The sequence below is a fragment of the Pezoporus wallicus genome, unplaced genomic scaffold (genome assembly GCF_028554395.1).
Source record: "Pezoporus wallicus isolate ANWC-B61680 ecotype Strahan unplaced genomic scaffold, APGP_CSIRO_Pwel_v1 contig_11693, whole genome shotgun sequence".
NCBI classification, from domain to species: Eukaryota; Metazoa; Chordata; class Aves; order Psittaciformes; family Psittacidae; genus Pezoporus; species Pezoporus wallicus.
Window position 1 is genome coordinate 629427 of NW_026642504.1, and position 17051 is coordinate 646477.

Genomic DNA, 17051 nt, shown 5'->3' on the forward strand with positions numbered 1-17051 from the left:
TTACTGCGCAGCGGAATGAGGTTGGATGGAATACAACTTGCCTTCCCACACGGGGCCCTGCTGTGATCGCGGGAGTAAATTGCCACTGGAATTACAGACAGCGCCGGGCAGTGGGCCCAGAACCATGGGAGGGGGCTCGGAGCCATGGGAGGGGGCTCGGAGCCACGGGAGGGGGCTCGGAGCCAGAGGAGGAGCCCCGGGAGGGGGTACGGAGCCATGGGAAGGGGTACGGAGCTATGCGATGAGTCCCGGCTCCGCGGCGTCGAGGCGGGCCAGGGCCTTCTGCCAAGCGCCTTCTGAGGGGGCGGTGCGACGGCTCTGTCGCAAAGCGCCGCAAACCGCGGCGGATCTGCCGCACGGCGCGGCGGCGATGGCGGCGTGAGGGTCTCCGCGCCGCGGCGGGATCGGGGCCGGGGAGTGGCGGCGGGGGTAACACCGAGGCCGCGGGCCGGGGCCCCCGCTTCGCCCCGCCGCCGCCGCCCATGTGGCTGCAGCAGCGGCTGAAGGGGCTGCCGGGGCTGCTCTCCAGCAGCTGGGCGCGGCGGCTGCTGCTGCTCCTGGCGCTGCTGCTCGTCGCCTACTGGTACCTGGGCGCGGCGCGGGCGCGGCGGGGCGCAGGGCGGGGGGCCGAGCCCCGCGGTGCCGCCGCTCTCTGCCTGCAGGCGGCCACGGGCTCCTGGCGGGCGCAGGCCGAGCGCGGCGATGCGCTGCCGCTGCCGGAGGAGGCGGTGGGGGAGGACGGGCCGGGGACGGGGCCGGGTCTGGCGCTGGCGGGTAACGGCTTCCTGCTGCTGGACGTGGCCGCCGGCCGCCTCTGGGTGTCGGCGGCGGGGTCCGGCGGTGGCCCGGCGCTCGCCACCGAGTATCCGGCGCTGGTGCGGCTGAGGGCGCTGGGGGGCCGCGGCGAAGCGCGGGCGGCGCTGGCGGCGCTGCGGGACGGCGCCGTGCGGCGGGTGCGGTGCGTCCAGACAGGGCCCGGGTCGGGCGCCGGGGACTGCGTGACGGTGCGGGAGGAGGTGGTGGCCCACCGGAGCCGGCCGCACCTCTACCTGCAGCGCATCCGCATTGCCAACCCCACCGAGAGGGTGGCTGCCTTCGAGGCCTCGGCCCCGGCTTCTGCCCCGTCGCTGGGCAGCCGCTTCGCCACCAGCCTGGAGAAGGCGGAGGAGCGGCAGTTCCTGCTCTCCTCCGGTCGCCTGCTGCTGCCCGGGAGCCCCAAGGTGGTGCTTATGGTGGTGGCTGCCAAGAAGCTCGTGAGCCGGGTGCAGGTTGCACCCAAATCCCACTTTGATGAAACCGTGCTCTCGGTGGTGTACACCTCAGAGCCCATCGAGGTCTCCAGGCTGGAGGAGACCTTCAGCAAGCTGAGGGAGTCGGCCAAGAAAGAGATGCTGGAGGTGATGCAGATGGGGGTGGAAGATCTTTTCCAGGAGCACCAACAGACCTGGTCTGACCTGTTTATTTCAGGTAAGGAAAGTGATACTTAACTTACTTAGAGGTTGCTTTAGACGGCAGCTGAAAGCTCAGAGACTGGTTACTGTACAGTCTCCAGAGGCTCTGCTCTTCCTGACAGGTTTCTCTTGATGCAAGTTGTGGGATAATAAAATAGCACTCCTAATTTGGAACCCATACTTTACAGAAGACATTCCCTACATCGTAAAGAAAGTTAGAGAAGAACATTTCTAATCCTAATTTGGATGTGCTGGCTTTCACATCTTCAGGAACTTTACTGATGTGCCCAGAATGCTGGTTGGAAACAGTGGCAGTATAAAAGACAGATTTGTTCATTGTAGTGGCCTTGCATAACGGAATAGCTGCCCAACTAACGTAGGACTTGCTGGTTTATAGCTAGCTAGTATAAAGATAGATGTTCCTTTGATGGGTCATTCTTGTACAGTTACGGTGACAGCTCCATAAGGCATCTGTTTATCAAACTGCCTTTGCCTTTAGTGAGAGCTTGGCTTTCAAACTCCAAGCAGCAGAGAAAGCATCTTAGGAAAATAAAAGGAAATGTTTCACTTCAGTGTGTCGTAGACAAAGGTTTCTTAGACATTATTTATTAGACATTAGGGACTGTAGTGATAGGACAAGGGGTAACGGGTTCAAATTTGAACAGGGGAAGTTTTGATTGGATATAAGGAGGAAGTTCTTTACTGTAAGGGTGGTGAGGCACTGGAATGGGTTGCCCAGGGGAGTTGTGAATGCTCCATCCCTGGTGGTGTTCAAGGCCATGTTAAACAGAGCCTTGGGTGCCATGGTTTAGTGTGAGGTGTCCCTGGCCATGGCAGGGGGGTTGGAACTGGATGAGCTTAAGGTCCTTTCCAACCCAAACCATTCTGTGATTATAAAGAACCCCTGTGTGTTGAGCAAGGTGCACGTCTGATTTTCTTTTTCTCCTAGTTAATGTCATACTCATGTGTGATCCTGTGACTTGTGGCTGTTTTCTTTTACTACAGGGGTTGAAATGAGAAAGATCACAGATGCGCATACACCATCCAGTGAGACTGTTAACATGACCCTCTACTACGTGCTGTCGAGCATGCCAGCTCCTCTGCTGGATCCACTCATCAGTGGTGAGGACAGAGAGAAAATGGAAGCCAGCTTGAACTATGCTGACCACTGCTTCAGTGGCCACGCAACCATGCACGCAGAGAACCTGTGGCCAGCAAAGCTGACCAGCGTCACCCAGGTCTTGCAGCTCTCAGACCTGTGGAAGCTCACTCTCCAGAAACGAGGATGCAAGGGTCTCGTGGCAGCTGGTGTCCATGGACTTATGCAGGGAATGGTGCTTAGTTTTGGGGGGCTGCAGTTCACAGAAAACCATCTTCAGTTTCAGGCTGACCCCGATGTACTTCATAACAGCTATTCCTTACGTGGGATCCATTACAATAAGGACTTCATTAATCTAGCTGTTCTGTTGGATTCTGAAGGAAAGCCCTTCTTGCACGTGTCTGTGAAATTCCAGGACAAGCCAGTGAAACTGTATGCGTGTGAGGCAGGCTGTATGAATGAGCCTGTGGAGCTGACCTCAGAGGCAAGAGGCCACACGTTCCCCGTTATGGTGACTCAACCCATCACACCACTGCTTTATATATCGACAGATCTGATCCACTTGCAGGACCTGAGACACACACTCCATCTAAAAGCTATTCTGGCTCATGAGGAACACATGGCCAAGCAATACCCAGGCTTACCCTTCCTTTTCTGGTTCAGTGTGGCCTCCTTAATCACATTGTTTCACTTGTTTCTGTTCAAACTCATCTACAACGAATATTGCGGGCCAGGAGCCAAGCCACTCTTCAGGAGTAAGGTATAAGGCTGCTGCTTTTGGCTGCTGTCCACTGAGTGTTGTCCACCTGATTCTCTGTCAGCTGTGCCTAGGGAGGTTCTGTCTTGGACTGTGAGGATTTTCAATCTCTATTGCAACAAGTGATCTGTGACCTCTTCTTGCAAGAAGTAAGATTAGGGCAGGGATTAGAGCGGTAGAGCTCACAAACATTAGAAAAGAGATCTCCACTGTCCTTCTTAAACATTTGTAAGGCTGCAGATCAAGACAGACACAGCTTTTTTTGTCCTTTTTCCATACATCAGTGTGGGACATTGCTTGTTTTTAAGCCAACAGTTGCAGCTGTGTCATGAGATGATGTTTCTTGTTATGCAGTACAGGAGTGCTTGCAAGAGAGCTGCTATACTTGTCTTTACTACTGTGTGGGAGACGTGCAGGCTTTTCTGCCTGGTTTGAATGTGTGAAGTGTCATACAAGAGCACAGACACAAGCTGGTGTTCTTGGGTGAAAGTGCTGACTTGTTGGGACTCCTGGTAAATGTTCCCAGATTCACAGACACTGTGAAGTCCGCCATCAAACCGCATTTACCACCATCATTTTGGGAAGGTGCTGAGTTAGCATTTCTCCCATTCAGATGAAATACGTAGCTGTGTTAAGAAGAGTACTGAGTGCTTTTTAGTGTGAGTTTGAGGTTCTGACTTGAAGCTCTACTGCATCTCCTTTTGGTGTAAAGAATTGGAAATTCTTGGTTTGAGTTGCCTTAGAAAACTTAGTTGCTAGTAAAAACTTAGCACAGAATAGACAATAGATGGTGAATTCTGCTCCAAAAAAATTAACTAGAGCTGTCAGAGAAAAAGTCTTGCTTTAGATTGCCCTGGTTTTTCCAAATTCTAAAAGCAGATTCAGTTTTGATAGCTAAAGTTGGACAGAAGGTACTGAACTAAACTTGACTGTCGGTACGTAAAGGGGTGTTTTAATGTGAGCTGGCTCCTCTCAGCTAACTGGCTTTATAATGTTGAACACTGGAGATCAGGCCAGACTCCAAGCATGTCTGAACACATATCACCCATTGAAAGACTGAGAAAGGAAGAGGCTTGTGGCTAGACAAACCTAGGAAGAGGTAGGGTAGGTATGTATATCAAGTACAACTGCATTTATAAGCCTGTGATCATGATCAAAACCTTAATGCAAGAGGAAGAAGTGGTCAGGAAGTAATTCCAGTTATTGTGTATTCAGCTGTGCCCTGCCATGCATCCCAAAATGTGTCCTTGAATTGATGTCTTTTTTTCACTGCTGTCTATCTGGTTGCCTTTGTCATACACAGACTTGCCTTCTGCCTTTACAAAGTGACTTGTTAACCATTACTGCAGGTAACTGTCCCTGACACTGTTCTCTGAAAGGCCGGGAAGCTTCTCAGCTACACACCAGGGCTGATGTAACACCTCTTCCCTCTCGACACTGCTTTGCAGTGCACAGCACACACGGCTGTTGCCTCGTCTGAATTGGACCGTCTTAAAACAAAGATGATGTAGATCTTGATTCCAGAAGCAGGGGTGAAGGGGAAGGCTTCAGCTGAAGCTCAGCTCTCTACAGCAGTAAGCAAGATGAATGGGGTGGTGAAATAAGACCCTGTTCATTAATTGAATGGGAGCATCCCAGTGTCCAAGTGAACTTAGTCCTGCTTTCCGCCTCCATTTGCACAGACACCTGACAGTTTTGCAGCTGAGAACAAGGACCTTTTGAAAGCAACAATCCCTTTGTGCCTTGTTAAGGGAGGAACCTGAGACTTGGAAGGTGTGGTTATTCAAGAGTTTATCCCAGAAGCTTGTGTAACAGATGTTTCTTTTTCCTTGTAAGCTTTTTCCGTTCCCCAAGAGAAATGCATTTGGTGAAAATACTTGAAGATGCACCGAGTCCTTTGGATCTTTTGATTTTGTTTCTTAATTTTACAGGAAAATAAAGAGTGATGATTCCCTTCACAGAGTTAACAACTAGAAAACTTCAGTGCAACTTCCTTTCTGGTATCCATTTCTTAACTTATTGCTGGGGAGGTGGGAGGATGTTAATAAAATCCACTTCAGTAACAAGTCAGTCAACTGAACTGTAGATATCCAAGTGCTGGTAACAGGTTTTTCAGCCTTTTTGACTGTAGAGTGCAAAACCAATTGAATGAAATTGTTTTCTGGCTTTACACTTGGAAATCCTGATCTGCAGGTTTCCTGTTCTAAGCATACTGAGGCTTTGTGCATTGGTTTGTTTGGGCTGCGGGGAGGGGGGACACCACATCCCACTTTCTACTGATTTAAAGGTCTTTTGGTTTTAAAATACCAAAGCTGTTGTTTCTAAATAAAGATCTGTCAGTCTAATCTGATCACTGAACTGTGGTTGGGTTTTCTTTTTGGTTGGTTTGTTGTTGTTGGGGTATTTTTCCAGTCTCTGTTCCCTTCTCCCCTTCCTCCCACCCAGTTAAAACAAGCAGAGCCTTATGTTACATCTGGGGACAGTACTGACGACAAAAGTGCTTGGATCAAAAGCAAATACAGTGTGGAAAATATTAACATAAATGAATTTAGGGTGGGGACTGACAATGTGGAAAGCACAATAAGACAGAAAGATGCAGGGGGGTGCTAATCTCCATTGCCCTGGCTCTGTATAACCTCGTTCTATCTTGAGGTGTGCAGGCCAGCCTGTAGTTTAAGGAACACAGAAACGAATCCAGGGAACAGCCAAGCAGCAGATTTAATGTCCATCCAGCAAGGAATGAATTTGGCACATCTGGTGCTCCCAGTGATAAGCTACAGCAGGATTTAACTTTGAATTTGTATATAGGTTGCTGTCTAGTTTCACATGAAAAGCAGATTTCAGTGTCTGTTACTTACCTGCAGACCATTCCACTTAAATTGTTTAAGCATAGTTACTTCCATACAAGGGAACAGACTGAAGATACAAGGCAATAGATTACGTTATAAATCGTACACTAAGTACACTGTGTATTGAAAGAGTTATTGACTATTAGGCTTTAACAGAACATACCAGAAGTTCCTGCTCTTTCTTACTGGAGTTCCATGAGCTGCTTAGTCTCTGTGAAACATCTGGCATGAAAATGATAAGAGCTTCAGGGTGCTGTTTCCAAGCCACCACGGTATCAGCTGGAGGCTGAGGCTTTTGATGCTCACTCAGAACTGCCAACAGTATGATGGCCACCGAGTCCAAGAAAGATCCTTTAGCCTGTTTAGACGAGGCCTGGAAAAGATGGATAAGCAATTGTTACATAAAGCAGGAGTGGAACAAAAATGGCAAAAAGCTTTCAGGGTGTTTTACATTACGTACATTATGATTCTGATGAGCGTTCCCCAGATAATAACTGTGTCAGATTTCCTTTGCAAAGGGGAAAACCAAATATGGTTTCTGTACTTACAGTGTGCAAAAAAGCAGAAGGTTGTGTTTGTGAAATTGCAGAAATGTTTAACATCTAAACAAAATTCCATGTTTACAAGCACATCCATAAAACAGGAAAGCTGAAATAGTAACTGAACATCCAAAATTTAGACTTCATTTTTAGGTGATACTCAAAGTGATCATGAAAGTTAAACTGAAAAGTGTGCTATGGTTAAATTCAAACATTAAGAAGAAAGCCAACTAATTCATGAAGAAAAAGAATTCAGAATCTCAGTTCTGCACTCAGCTCATCCTGATTTATGCTTTTTGTCAGATAATAACTACAAGATGCCAGAACAGACTTTGGCTGATTCCATTTGAAATTCAGAATGCAGCTTTCTCAAGTGCTATTGTTTGGGTAGGATAATACGTTCTTGAGAAGCAGACAAAGCAGCAACGCATTATATATTTCTGTCTTCCACATGTGTGCTCCAGGCGTCTTCCATCCAAATCAGTACCTACTGTGGAATGGCAGCTATGAAAATCAGGGGGTTTGCTGCTTATTAATGCTGACATTAGACAGTAGATTAATTTCAGCTTCTTCAAAACCTCTAGTTTGGTCTGTATGTACAATGCAACTCCGGTTACAAGACTGGCATTGTGAGACTTGGTTCCATTCTAACGTGTGACTTGGTTTATGCTATAGAGATGTTTAGTTTATAAATAGGAACAGTTTTTCAGGTGAAGGGCAGGTGGATGGAAACATGTCAGAGAATGGAAAATATCCATAGTAGGAATAAAGAAGAAAGAGACACAATAGTAAGTGTTGCTATCAAGTTATTGATCTCAGATGTCCAGTAATGAATTAGGACGCTTTATTTTGTGGCAGCAGCTCTGTAGAGATCTAAATGACTGTTGTTGCCTGGTTTGCCCTATTAGTGAAGATTGTTTGCCCCTTTTCATTAACAAGCTCACACTGCATTATACCACAGGTCAGCATGCGCATTTGGGGTGTAAAAATGCCCTATTCTATGCCAGGGATGTGCTATTGATCTAACATAGGTACATAGGAAAGAAATGAAGTGTGGCTCACCCGTTACAGCAGCGTTTCTCCATTATCATGGACAGCTGGTTCTTTGTATTGCTTGAAACAGCTTCCACTTCAAAGTGATTACAGATTGCTTTATTGAAGAAGTATGGCATGCTGAAACACACGATTCAATCTAGAAAAGAAGATTTAGGTTTGCACTCAGTGCAAAGTGGCAGTTGCCATTCAGTCACAAAACAAACCAGAACAGAAGAAAAGCTCATGATCATAGATAGGATCATACCAGAAGTCAGGTTGGAAGGGGGCTTCCAGAGATCCTCTAATCCAACCCCACTGATATGTCCCTGTCTGAATATATCAAACACAGTCACTGTGTCTGATGTTAGAATAATCCATTTAACATTTTCCCTCTGAAAACACCACTTATGAACTTTCAAGGCAATAGGAAAGCAAACAGATGCTACATGCAACTGTTGGATGGGGTTTTTTAACCAAGTTATTTATATCACCTGGATCCAAGGTCCATCTAAGCTGCTGTTTGGGAGGTTTTAGCATCTTGGGCATATAAAAATTTAACCCACAATCACACACTTTTTCCACTGGTATCAGTCACATGTCTCAGAGATAAACTAACTGCATTTTAAGTCCCATGTCCCAGAGGTAGAAAAGAGGCTATAAAAGGCAATATACAGAAAGCTGTCAGCAGGAAAGTGGACAGCTCTCCAGGGAACAGCCTTCCAGTCCATGGATTTCCCATTGCTTTGAGGGTGGAGGAATCTTTACTGCTTGTGTCTCCTTGCTCCCTTGCATCTCTTTCGAATAGCAGTTATACAGCACTTGACCTGAGTATTAGTGCTACTATGTCTTATTCTATTTGCAACCCTCTTTACACCTTCCCTTTCTCTTCCCCACTCTCAAATGTGATCGAAGCAATGTCCTGCCTGTGCTCACGTGCACAAACTCACCAAACACTTGACCCTAATGACCACATTAAGCTGGCATGACTCCCCCTGCTCAAAGCACCCTGGCATGCAACACTGCTAATGGGGAAGAAAATCTTTCCATACTCCCTTTTCCTTTGAGTCTGATTGGGAAAAGGTTCTTGATGCTGCTCAAGATCCCCTCAATCTCAGTGTATTGAGGTGGTTTATCAGGCCCCACTTCATTCAGTGTGAGTTTTCCCTGCCTTCGAGTTTATTTTGCTTGTAATGGGGCTAGTAATGCACTAGAGGGCCTTGTACTAAGCTTTTAGAAGCTATTGCAATACAAATGTTAACAGCGTGCAGCCTGGTGACTTTACTAATCCTAACATACCCTGCTGAATAACTCAAAAGACACATAAGGGAGTAGATGTAATGTGAGGAAAACCTCAGAGACTTCAGCAGAAGTGTCAGCCCAGCTCAAGAGGCAATTCACAGAGTGATAAGTAAATTGCAACTGCCTAAACAAAGAGCAGCCCTTCATTTCTCTAACAATGAGGCCTTTTGGAGTTAAGGCCATCCATTAAGAATGGACCTAAGGAATGGATTATACAGCTTCTTTAATACAGCCCCTAGGGAGTTTCTTACCAGGAGGGACAGTATCCAGATCCTGGGAGAAACGTGTCGACGTGGTTTTGTTCTTTCTTCGGTGACAGCTGGTAGTATGATGCCTTTTTTTCTCTTCCTTCACAGCAAATGGAGCTCTTCCAGATGACCTGCAGCAGGGCCTTTCGCTGGTGGTAGATTATGCAGTTGCTCCAAGCCTAGCTGCTGGGGAGACACAGTGAAACCCATCATGTTTTGCACTGGCAGGGATGGAGTCACCTCCATGTGTACAGTGAGTCCAGAGAACACCACTCCTAGGGCTTGGTTTCAGACACAAAAAGGCCTGATGGTACTGAAAGCCTAAAAATCACCCGAGGAGGAGCTATTCACACTGACTGCCATTACCTGGGTCTCATCTCCCTCCCAGGAGTCTCTGGTGGCCCTTTCTACAACCAAGGTGCTGGTGCAGGAGAAGGGCATGGTGTCATCAGCATCGCTCTAGTCTTGGCTGCAGTCATTATCTCAAGTGTTATGTCTTCACTCAGGTCTCTGCTGGATCCTGCAGGGAAGGTTCTAGGTGTCACTGCTAGAGCATACAGACACTGTGCTCTTCCTGGGGCTCCCCTTGAGATTTTTGCCACCTACTTTTGAGCCAAACCTACTTCATGTACAAGTAACCTCTGCAGACAAGCCGGTACCAGTGCAAACACAACCTCTGCTGTAAAAATAAAGTACCCTTCTTAATAGTTATCCCCATTATTTTCACTTTCAAATAAGTCCCAATGCTTAGGAATGCATTCTCCCTTTACACTAGATCTGTATGAAGATTTTACTGGTGTGACTTCAGAAGCTTGTATTCATCAATAACACTGACTGTTGCAATTGCACCCTAGGAAGCAGCACACCCTGCTCAAGTCAATCGATTCTTTTTTAATATAAACTTTAAAAAATCACTGAGAGTCAACATTCTTATGTAAAGAATTAAAATTAAATTTATTATTTAAAATTGTTATTTTTTATTATTCATTATTTAAAATTTTAACATTTAAAACGTAAAGAATTACTTCAGCTATTTAAATCCTGCATCTTGGCTTCAACCTTCACAAATTCGTGGGGCTCATGATCTGATTTTTCACTTGTTCTACATGTCTATAGAACCCAAAGAGAACTGGATGATAGATACCAAGAAGGGAAACAGTTTGAATAAAGTCCTAATGGTGACACCTGTGATCAGAAACAACTGGGAAATTACACTTTTAACAACAGATTATACCAAATCATACTGCAATATACACCATGTTTCACAAGGTGAAAGAAAAACGTGTGTCCCTGCCACTTCTTCCTGTGTATTCTTAAGACTGGAGACTGTATTTAATGATAACACCAGAGACCTTTTACAGCCTTTCCCTGCCTCGGGCTGGAGCTTGCTACCCTCACCTGGGGGAAGATGTGAGCCTGCTGAGAAGAGGCTGGGCAGCAGGAAGAGTCAGAGAGCCACAGGAGCCACCCGGGGCGTAGGGGTGACAAAGCAAGGCGCAGGCAGGGCTGAAGGCAGCAGGCAGCTGCTGAGCAGGACTCACCACAGCAAGCAGTGGTGATGCCCCATGGGAAGACAGCACGGGTGCAAGCTGGTCCATGCAGGTGAGTGGGGAGCGCTGCAAAATGCTTTTACAGATTGATTTTACCACCCTGTGGTCTTGGGACATAGCAAGGGGAAGGGTAAAACCCAGCAGAGAGCGCCGGCAGCATCTCTGCAGACCCATCTCCTTCATATCCCTGTTGCTCCTTTTTAAGCCATTCAGATGGTGGGTGAAGACCTCTGAACTGTCACCGCCAGCTGACACACAGACACAAATGGGGTTCTTTGCACAGCACAAGCAGAATCACCACCTTTAGCCTAGTATTAAGTTAACCCCCCTATTTCTATTTCTTTCATTGTCACAGAAGGTGGGCAGTATAAAAATCAAGGTGGGTTTCTGTTGTGGTTTTCTTCTCCCTCCTGGCACATATATAGGTAGGTTCAGGATAAAATAACTGATTAAAAAGGGAGCACAAGTGACTCCAAGGTAAGCAATAGGCAGAGTAAGGAAAAGACTGGAAATTCGTTGTGAGAACAGAAATGTGTCTGGGTTCAGAGAGTAATTTTTCTTGGCTTGCGGCTCTTTTCAGTGAGACTTTTGCATTTGTTACCTTTAGATTGAAAAGAAATATAGATAAACATATGTTGTATTAAATACAGATAAATATATATTGTATTAAATACATAAAATGTGGCTCTTTATCATCTTTGGGCAGTGCACTTTCAATATTTTTATCTATTTTACACCCATTGACCACCATTCTGCTGTGAAGAGCCCAGCAGAAACTTCATTTGCCTAATACCAGCCTCTGCTGAGAAATAGCAGGCTTTATATAGGTGGATTTATTTCTCTTATTAAAAATAGAACTTCATGTTTCTAAAAGAACTGGGGATCTGAGGAGGGCTTTTTTTCCATCACCTCTACTATGCAGAGGAAAAGAGAAAAGGAAAAAGAAGGATGGAGCTGTCGGGACTGATCATCAACCCAGTCCCAGGTTTGTGCTTTATCAGTGGCAATGAGGGCTGTCTGGTTATTCAGGATCGACAGCTTAAGAATACCTCCTGAGTTGTTTCCATGAGTATTATAAATGTGAGATTGTAACTGATTAATAGCTCTGAAAATGAAGATCTTTACTTTGCTGTATGGAGCCTGGGTGTCATTTATGTGCGGCATGAAAGAAGGACAGAAAACTGCAGTCACAAAGCTCAAACAGTAAAACATGGACATGCGTCTGCTGCAAAAACTGAAACAAAACCGGCATTTTATTCATTTTCCTTTTTTTAGACAATCTTTTGGCAGTGTCTGAGCTCATTTGAACGCACCGACACAAAGTATTCATCATCTGGAAATTCCAACTAAGAACAACTTCCACAGGTTTGATTAAAAAACCCCACCAGCTCCAGTCTGTGATCACTGGGATAAGTAACCCACCTTGCCTGGGGTGCTTCTATCTAAATCTGGATAGAAACACCGCAGAGAATAAAACCTACAGCAAATGCTTGAAATATCACAGGAAACCAGATTGATTCTGTTAACGTGTTTCTGCGGCTCTATCATGGAAACAGCCTCTTTACCACAGCTTTTCTTTTAAAGAAAACATCATAAAATATGTCTCGCAATCATATTCAGCTACTGCACATTCCCTGTGCTTAGTTTCAGAATGTCATGAATTGGTAAATATTGCCATTAGTGCCAGACATGTTTTCAGGAAGAAACAGGGATCAGACCCCCAATTCTTTCCTTTCCCTGAATTCTCTCTCTTTTTGTAGACGTTCTCCCCCCTCCAATGCTGGTGGTAGAAAGACAATTCAAAGGATTTTGACAGCATGCGTGGTCTCCTTCTGCAGCCTCCTGGGAGCCATTTCTTTTGATGTGAGCAACAGCTTGGAAATATGGAGAAACACAGGGAAAGCCCTTCAGGAACTCACCTCCTGTGAAAACCTTCGGGCTGCTCGCCTCATCTATCTCCTGCAGGAAGAAAGGCACAACTGGCTGTTCCCAGCAGCAGATGAGAGGAACGGATCATTTCTTGCTCAGCTCTTGGGGAATTTAAATTCCCTCTGTAAGGCGAGTGAAGCAGAACTGCATTGTGAGAATTGCCAATGCAAGAAGGAGAAAACCTCCATTTGTGGGTTTTACATCCCTGAGGTGAAACAAAGATTAAATAGCACAAGGGATACTGATGCCACACAGGTGCTGTCCAGAGTGATCTCTGAACTGCTGGAGCACTTCAGTAGTCCCCACCAAGACCTCAAAGCTACGAGAGACAATCCTGACTGGGCACACATAGTAGCTTTTAAACTCATCCTTCAAATAAGAGAAGCCATGCTTAAAGCTCGTTTGATGCCAGCAGCTACAAGCTTTCAAACAGAACTGAATCATTTTTTTGCCCTTCTGAACTATGCTATCTTCTCCTCAGAGAGCGTACGACAGTGCTGGATGGATAACGTCAATCTGTCACTTCATTTCACACACTATGAAGGAATCCCTTTCTTCATCCCGTTCCTGGGCTCAGATGAATTTGTGTCCACTGCCACCTTGGTAAAGGGACTGCATTACGCACAGAGCTGCCTGCTGCAGAAGGGACAGGAAATTCTCCTCAAGAAATCTAAAGAAATAGTCTCCACAATGAGCCTGAAGATCAGTCTGCTAGTGATAGCTTGCCTCATATACCCCATAATCCTGATGTCCTTCAAGCAAATGACAGATTGGATACACAATTATGCCAGGAACCTCAAGGAAAAGACAGAGGCTTTGAAAAGGGAGAGGCAGCTAGCTGAGGACCTCTTACACCAGATGTTGCCAAAATCTGTGGCCAAGCAGCTAAGGAAACGCCAGAAAGTTGAGGCAGAAAACTACGACCAGGTTAGCAAATGGATAGGATGCTGTCACCAAGGAGAGAAAAGTATTCACCTAAGAAAGCACCTACCTTGCTGCCACTTGGAGGAACCTGGCTTTGCACCAATAGTTGAGTGTGGATGAAAATCCAAGGATTCACGATGGCTTTTGGGAAGAGCTGTGCAATGAGCCACGAAGCTGACAGGGAAGGAGGAACAGCTGAAGTTTCCAGATGTGTAGCTTTAGATGTCAAAGATCCTGTATTAGAAAGTTGTCTCCTTTGGGTTTTAAGAGCCTACTCATGAGAGGCAGCCAGCATCATTAGATCACGAGTACATAGGAGCAAGGATTGAGTTTCCGCCTTGTAAAATGGGATGAATCCCAAAACACCAACACAGGACAAATCCCGTCTGTACTTTTCCATCTTATTTCATAAACAGAAAGGAGAGCATTGGACTTAGAGGAGGATGAGAGGGATGGATGATCTTAGAGCCTCAAGTGTGTAACTGTAACGAAACCTGTTGACATAAAACCAAGGGTAGAGTTCAGTCAGGCACCCATTTATGTGGCAGCTCTGCCACACACCATGAGCTGCCTCCTGAATTCAGCAGCTGTGCTGCATAGCCCACAGCCAAAATCCTCCTGCTACAGCAATTGCCATTCTATTTACTCTTCTCTCCTGGATGCTCCATTACCTTCAGCTGTGAAACACAATAATAAATGTTTGCATTTCATTTGGAGGTGTCATTATCAAAACAACAACCTGTAATTGCACAATTAATTAGAATCCACAATAGTCATGACATCAAAAGTAGCTGAACTAAGGCAGGGAGTGAAAAGGTGCCTCTTCTGGATTAATTGGTATTACCAAGGATGAATAAAAGAACTATTTTAGCTTAAACACTGACACAGTCCAGGCAGCACAGAGAAGAAACACTGGATTCTTAGCCAACAGCTATAAGGCTCATTTCCCTTCCTCAATTCAGTTGTTATGGTTTCTATGGGTCTTTCTTTTATAATTTGATTTTCTTTTAAAGGGAGTTTCCCTGTAAAGTACTTGATCATAACAGAGATAAACATCATTTGAAGAGAACCCAAACCCAGTTAATATTCCCTAATGCAGCAAGAGCAGAGACAGCAGCTGGGTTTGTATTTTGCAGTTTGTTCAGATACCTGGCTGAGATCTCTACCACAGTTTAAATCACTTGAAAAGAAAAATCAGGCCCTACTTTTGTAAGTCTGCTGATCACTGCTCAAAGCATTTGACTTTCAGCCTCCCATCTTGTACAAGGTATCCAGAGCAGTGCAGATGATGAAGTTACGCTTCTCTCCAAAGTCTATCTGTCAAAGCAATAGGGAACAATTTGGAGGCAGAGCTTGTTAGTTCAGGCTTGTATCTATTAAGTTCTGTAACACCAGTTCTATGCACAGCCTGTGCCTTTGGCTGTTCTGCTTGGAATTTCACAGGTTCCCAAAATCTTCAAAGGTTCAGCCAGTGTTGCCTGGAGACCTGAGCTTCCCCCTTCCCTTCTCCCTCTAACAGGTGACCATCTTTTTCTCGGACATCGTGGGGTTCACAAGCATCGCTGCCTCCTGTACTCCCCTGCAAGTTGTTGAGATGCTCAACAATCTCTATGTCTGCTTTGACAGCAGGATTGAGTCTTATGATGTTTACAAGGTGAGTACAAACCTGCAGGCAAGGAAGCTGGAAGCTGCTGCAATCTTTCTTACTTTGATCCTTAGGGAATACCTAATACACCAGGCCAGCTGGCCAAAAGCCATGAAATCCCAAACCTGCCAATCCACAGGGACTACACAGCAAGTGGTGGACAGCTGAGACAGGTTTTATTCTGATCTCCCTTTGAAAGTAAAGCTGGCTGCCTGCCACTTAGTGACACATGCCCCTTCCCATCAGGTGGAAACCATCGGTGATGCCTACATGGTGGTGAGTGGCTTGCCAGAGAGGAATGGCACCAAACACGCTGATGAGATTGCCAAAATGTCTCTGGATCTGGTGGCAGCAGTTCGCCAAGTCGTGATCCCTCATATGCCAATGGGCAGACTACAGCTGCGGGCTGGGATACACACAGGTATGCGGGCTGAGGTGGAGCCAGGAGAAAAGGAGAATAAGACACAGACTAATTGTGTGAGAAGAATTCTGCATTTCTGTGCAAGCCATTGACTCTCTGAAGGACCTTGGGCATCTCCCTGCACTTCTCCCACTTGTTTCTTACTGGGGCCTCTCTGCCCTGTGTTTTCCCAGGACCCTGTGTAGCTGGAGTTGTGGGGTACAAAATGCCTCGATACTGCCTTTTTGGGGACACTGTAAACACAGCATCCCGCATGGAGTCCACCAGCTTGCGTAAGTCACTTGGGCACTGTGTGTTCCTTACAGGCCAGTCAGGCTCACACCTACACTCCACATCTCTTAGGTGCTGCAGGCAAAGGAAAACCCCTAACACCCAAGTTGTGTGTGCATAGCCAAGTGTGAAATAAGGTTTGTACAGAGGGAACATTCTCTGTGGCATATCCCAGGCTAGAGAGCTACTCACCACAGATCTAAAGAACCAGCACGTGCATGACCTGCAATCCCCACTGTCCCTGTACATTCACTGGTTATCAAATAAGCAAGGGAAACTCTTGTGTATCCACACGGGCACGTAGATTCACATCCCTTATGCCACTTCTGGAAAGTGACTGGCAATAAGGGGAGAAAGAGGGTGACAAAAGCCAAATAGGTGAGCAGAGTTTGATTTTAAGGACTTTTAACACAAAGATATTATTAAGAAATATAATGGCTATATAGAAGAGGGGAGTGCATGCTTTCTTGGTCCAGCCTTTGCTACCAGTACTACCTATTTTAACTGCTGTACAGCGCTGCTGTGCACACACCCAGTTCAGCACTGTGCTGCTCTGTTTCAGCCAACATGCATGTACAGTTGTTGCAGCGTCCTCAGCCAACGTTTAAGCCATCTTCCCCTTCTTTGTGCTTCTTCAACTGATGTTTTCCAAACAGGACATGGAAACACTGGGCTGCTAAATGTGGAGGGCTGGCATGTGGTCTCTGGGAATAGGAGAATCACTCATTTCTAATGCTCTGCTCTGAATCCTAGCACAGAAGATCCATATCAGTTCTGCTACATATGATGCCCTTCTCGCAGATGATGCCTATGAAATTGAACTGAGAGGAGAAATTGAAGTCAAGGTAACAGCTTTTCTCTAACCTTGCAATAGTAAAGATGTGCAATGAGATAGGAAGGAGATATGATAGATTTGGCCATTGCTCTTCTGTGAATTGTAAGTCAATATTTGACCATAGCCTCAAGGTTCTTCTGCTAATTCAGTTGGAAGTGACTAGACATTACTCCTCCTCACTGACAAAACAGGGATACTGT

General features: G+C 46.0%; 2 protein-coding genes across 2 annotated transcripts in view; one reads left to right on the plus strand and one right to left on the minus strand.

Annotated features, from left to right (window-relative positions):
* Positions 1-433: 433 nt before the first annotated feature.
* KIAA2013 (KIAA2013 ortholog) lies at positions 434-5665 on the plus strand. Its single transcript, XM_057430765.1, has 2 exons — positions 434-1467; positions 2457-5665. Exons 1-2 carry the CDS (start codon positions 483-485, stop codon positions 3314-3316), a joined length of 1845 nt encoding a protein of 614 aa, XP_057286748.1. The 5' UTR covers positions 434-482; the 3' UTR covers positions 3317-5665.
* Positions 5666-14915: 9250 nt separating this feature from the next.
* Positions 14916-17051, minus strand: part of CLCN6 (chloride voltage-gated channel 6) — a 58245-nt gene continuing 56109 nt past the window's right edge. The window contains exon 24 of the mRNA XM_057430811.1: positions 14916-14997. The gene's annotated coding sequence lies outside the window, so the exon portion shown is untranslated. The remainder of the gene's footprint in view (positions 14998-17051) is intronic.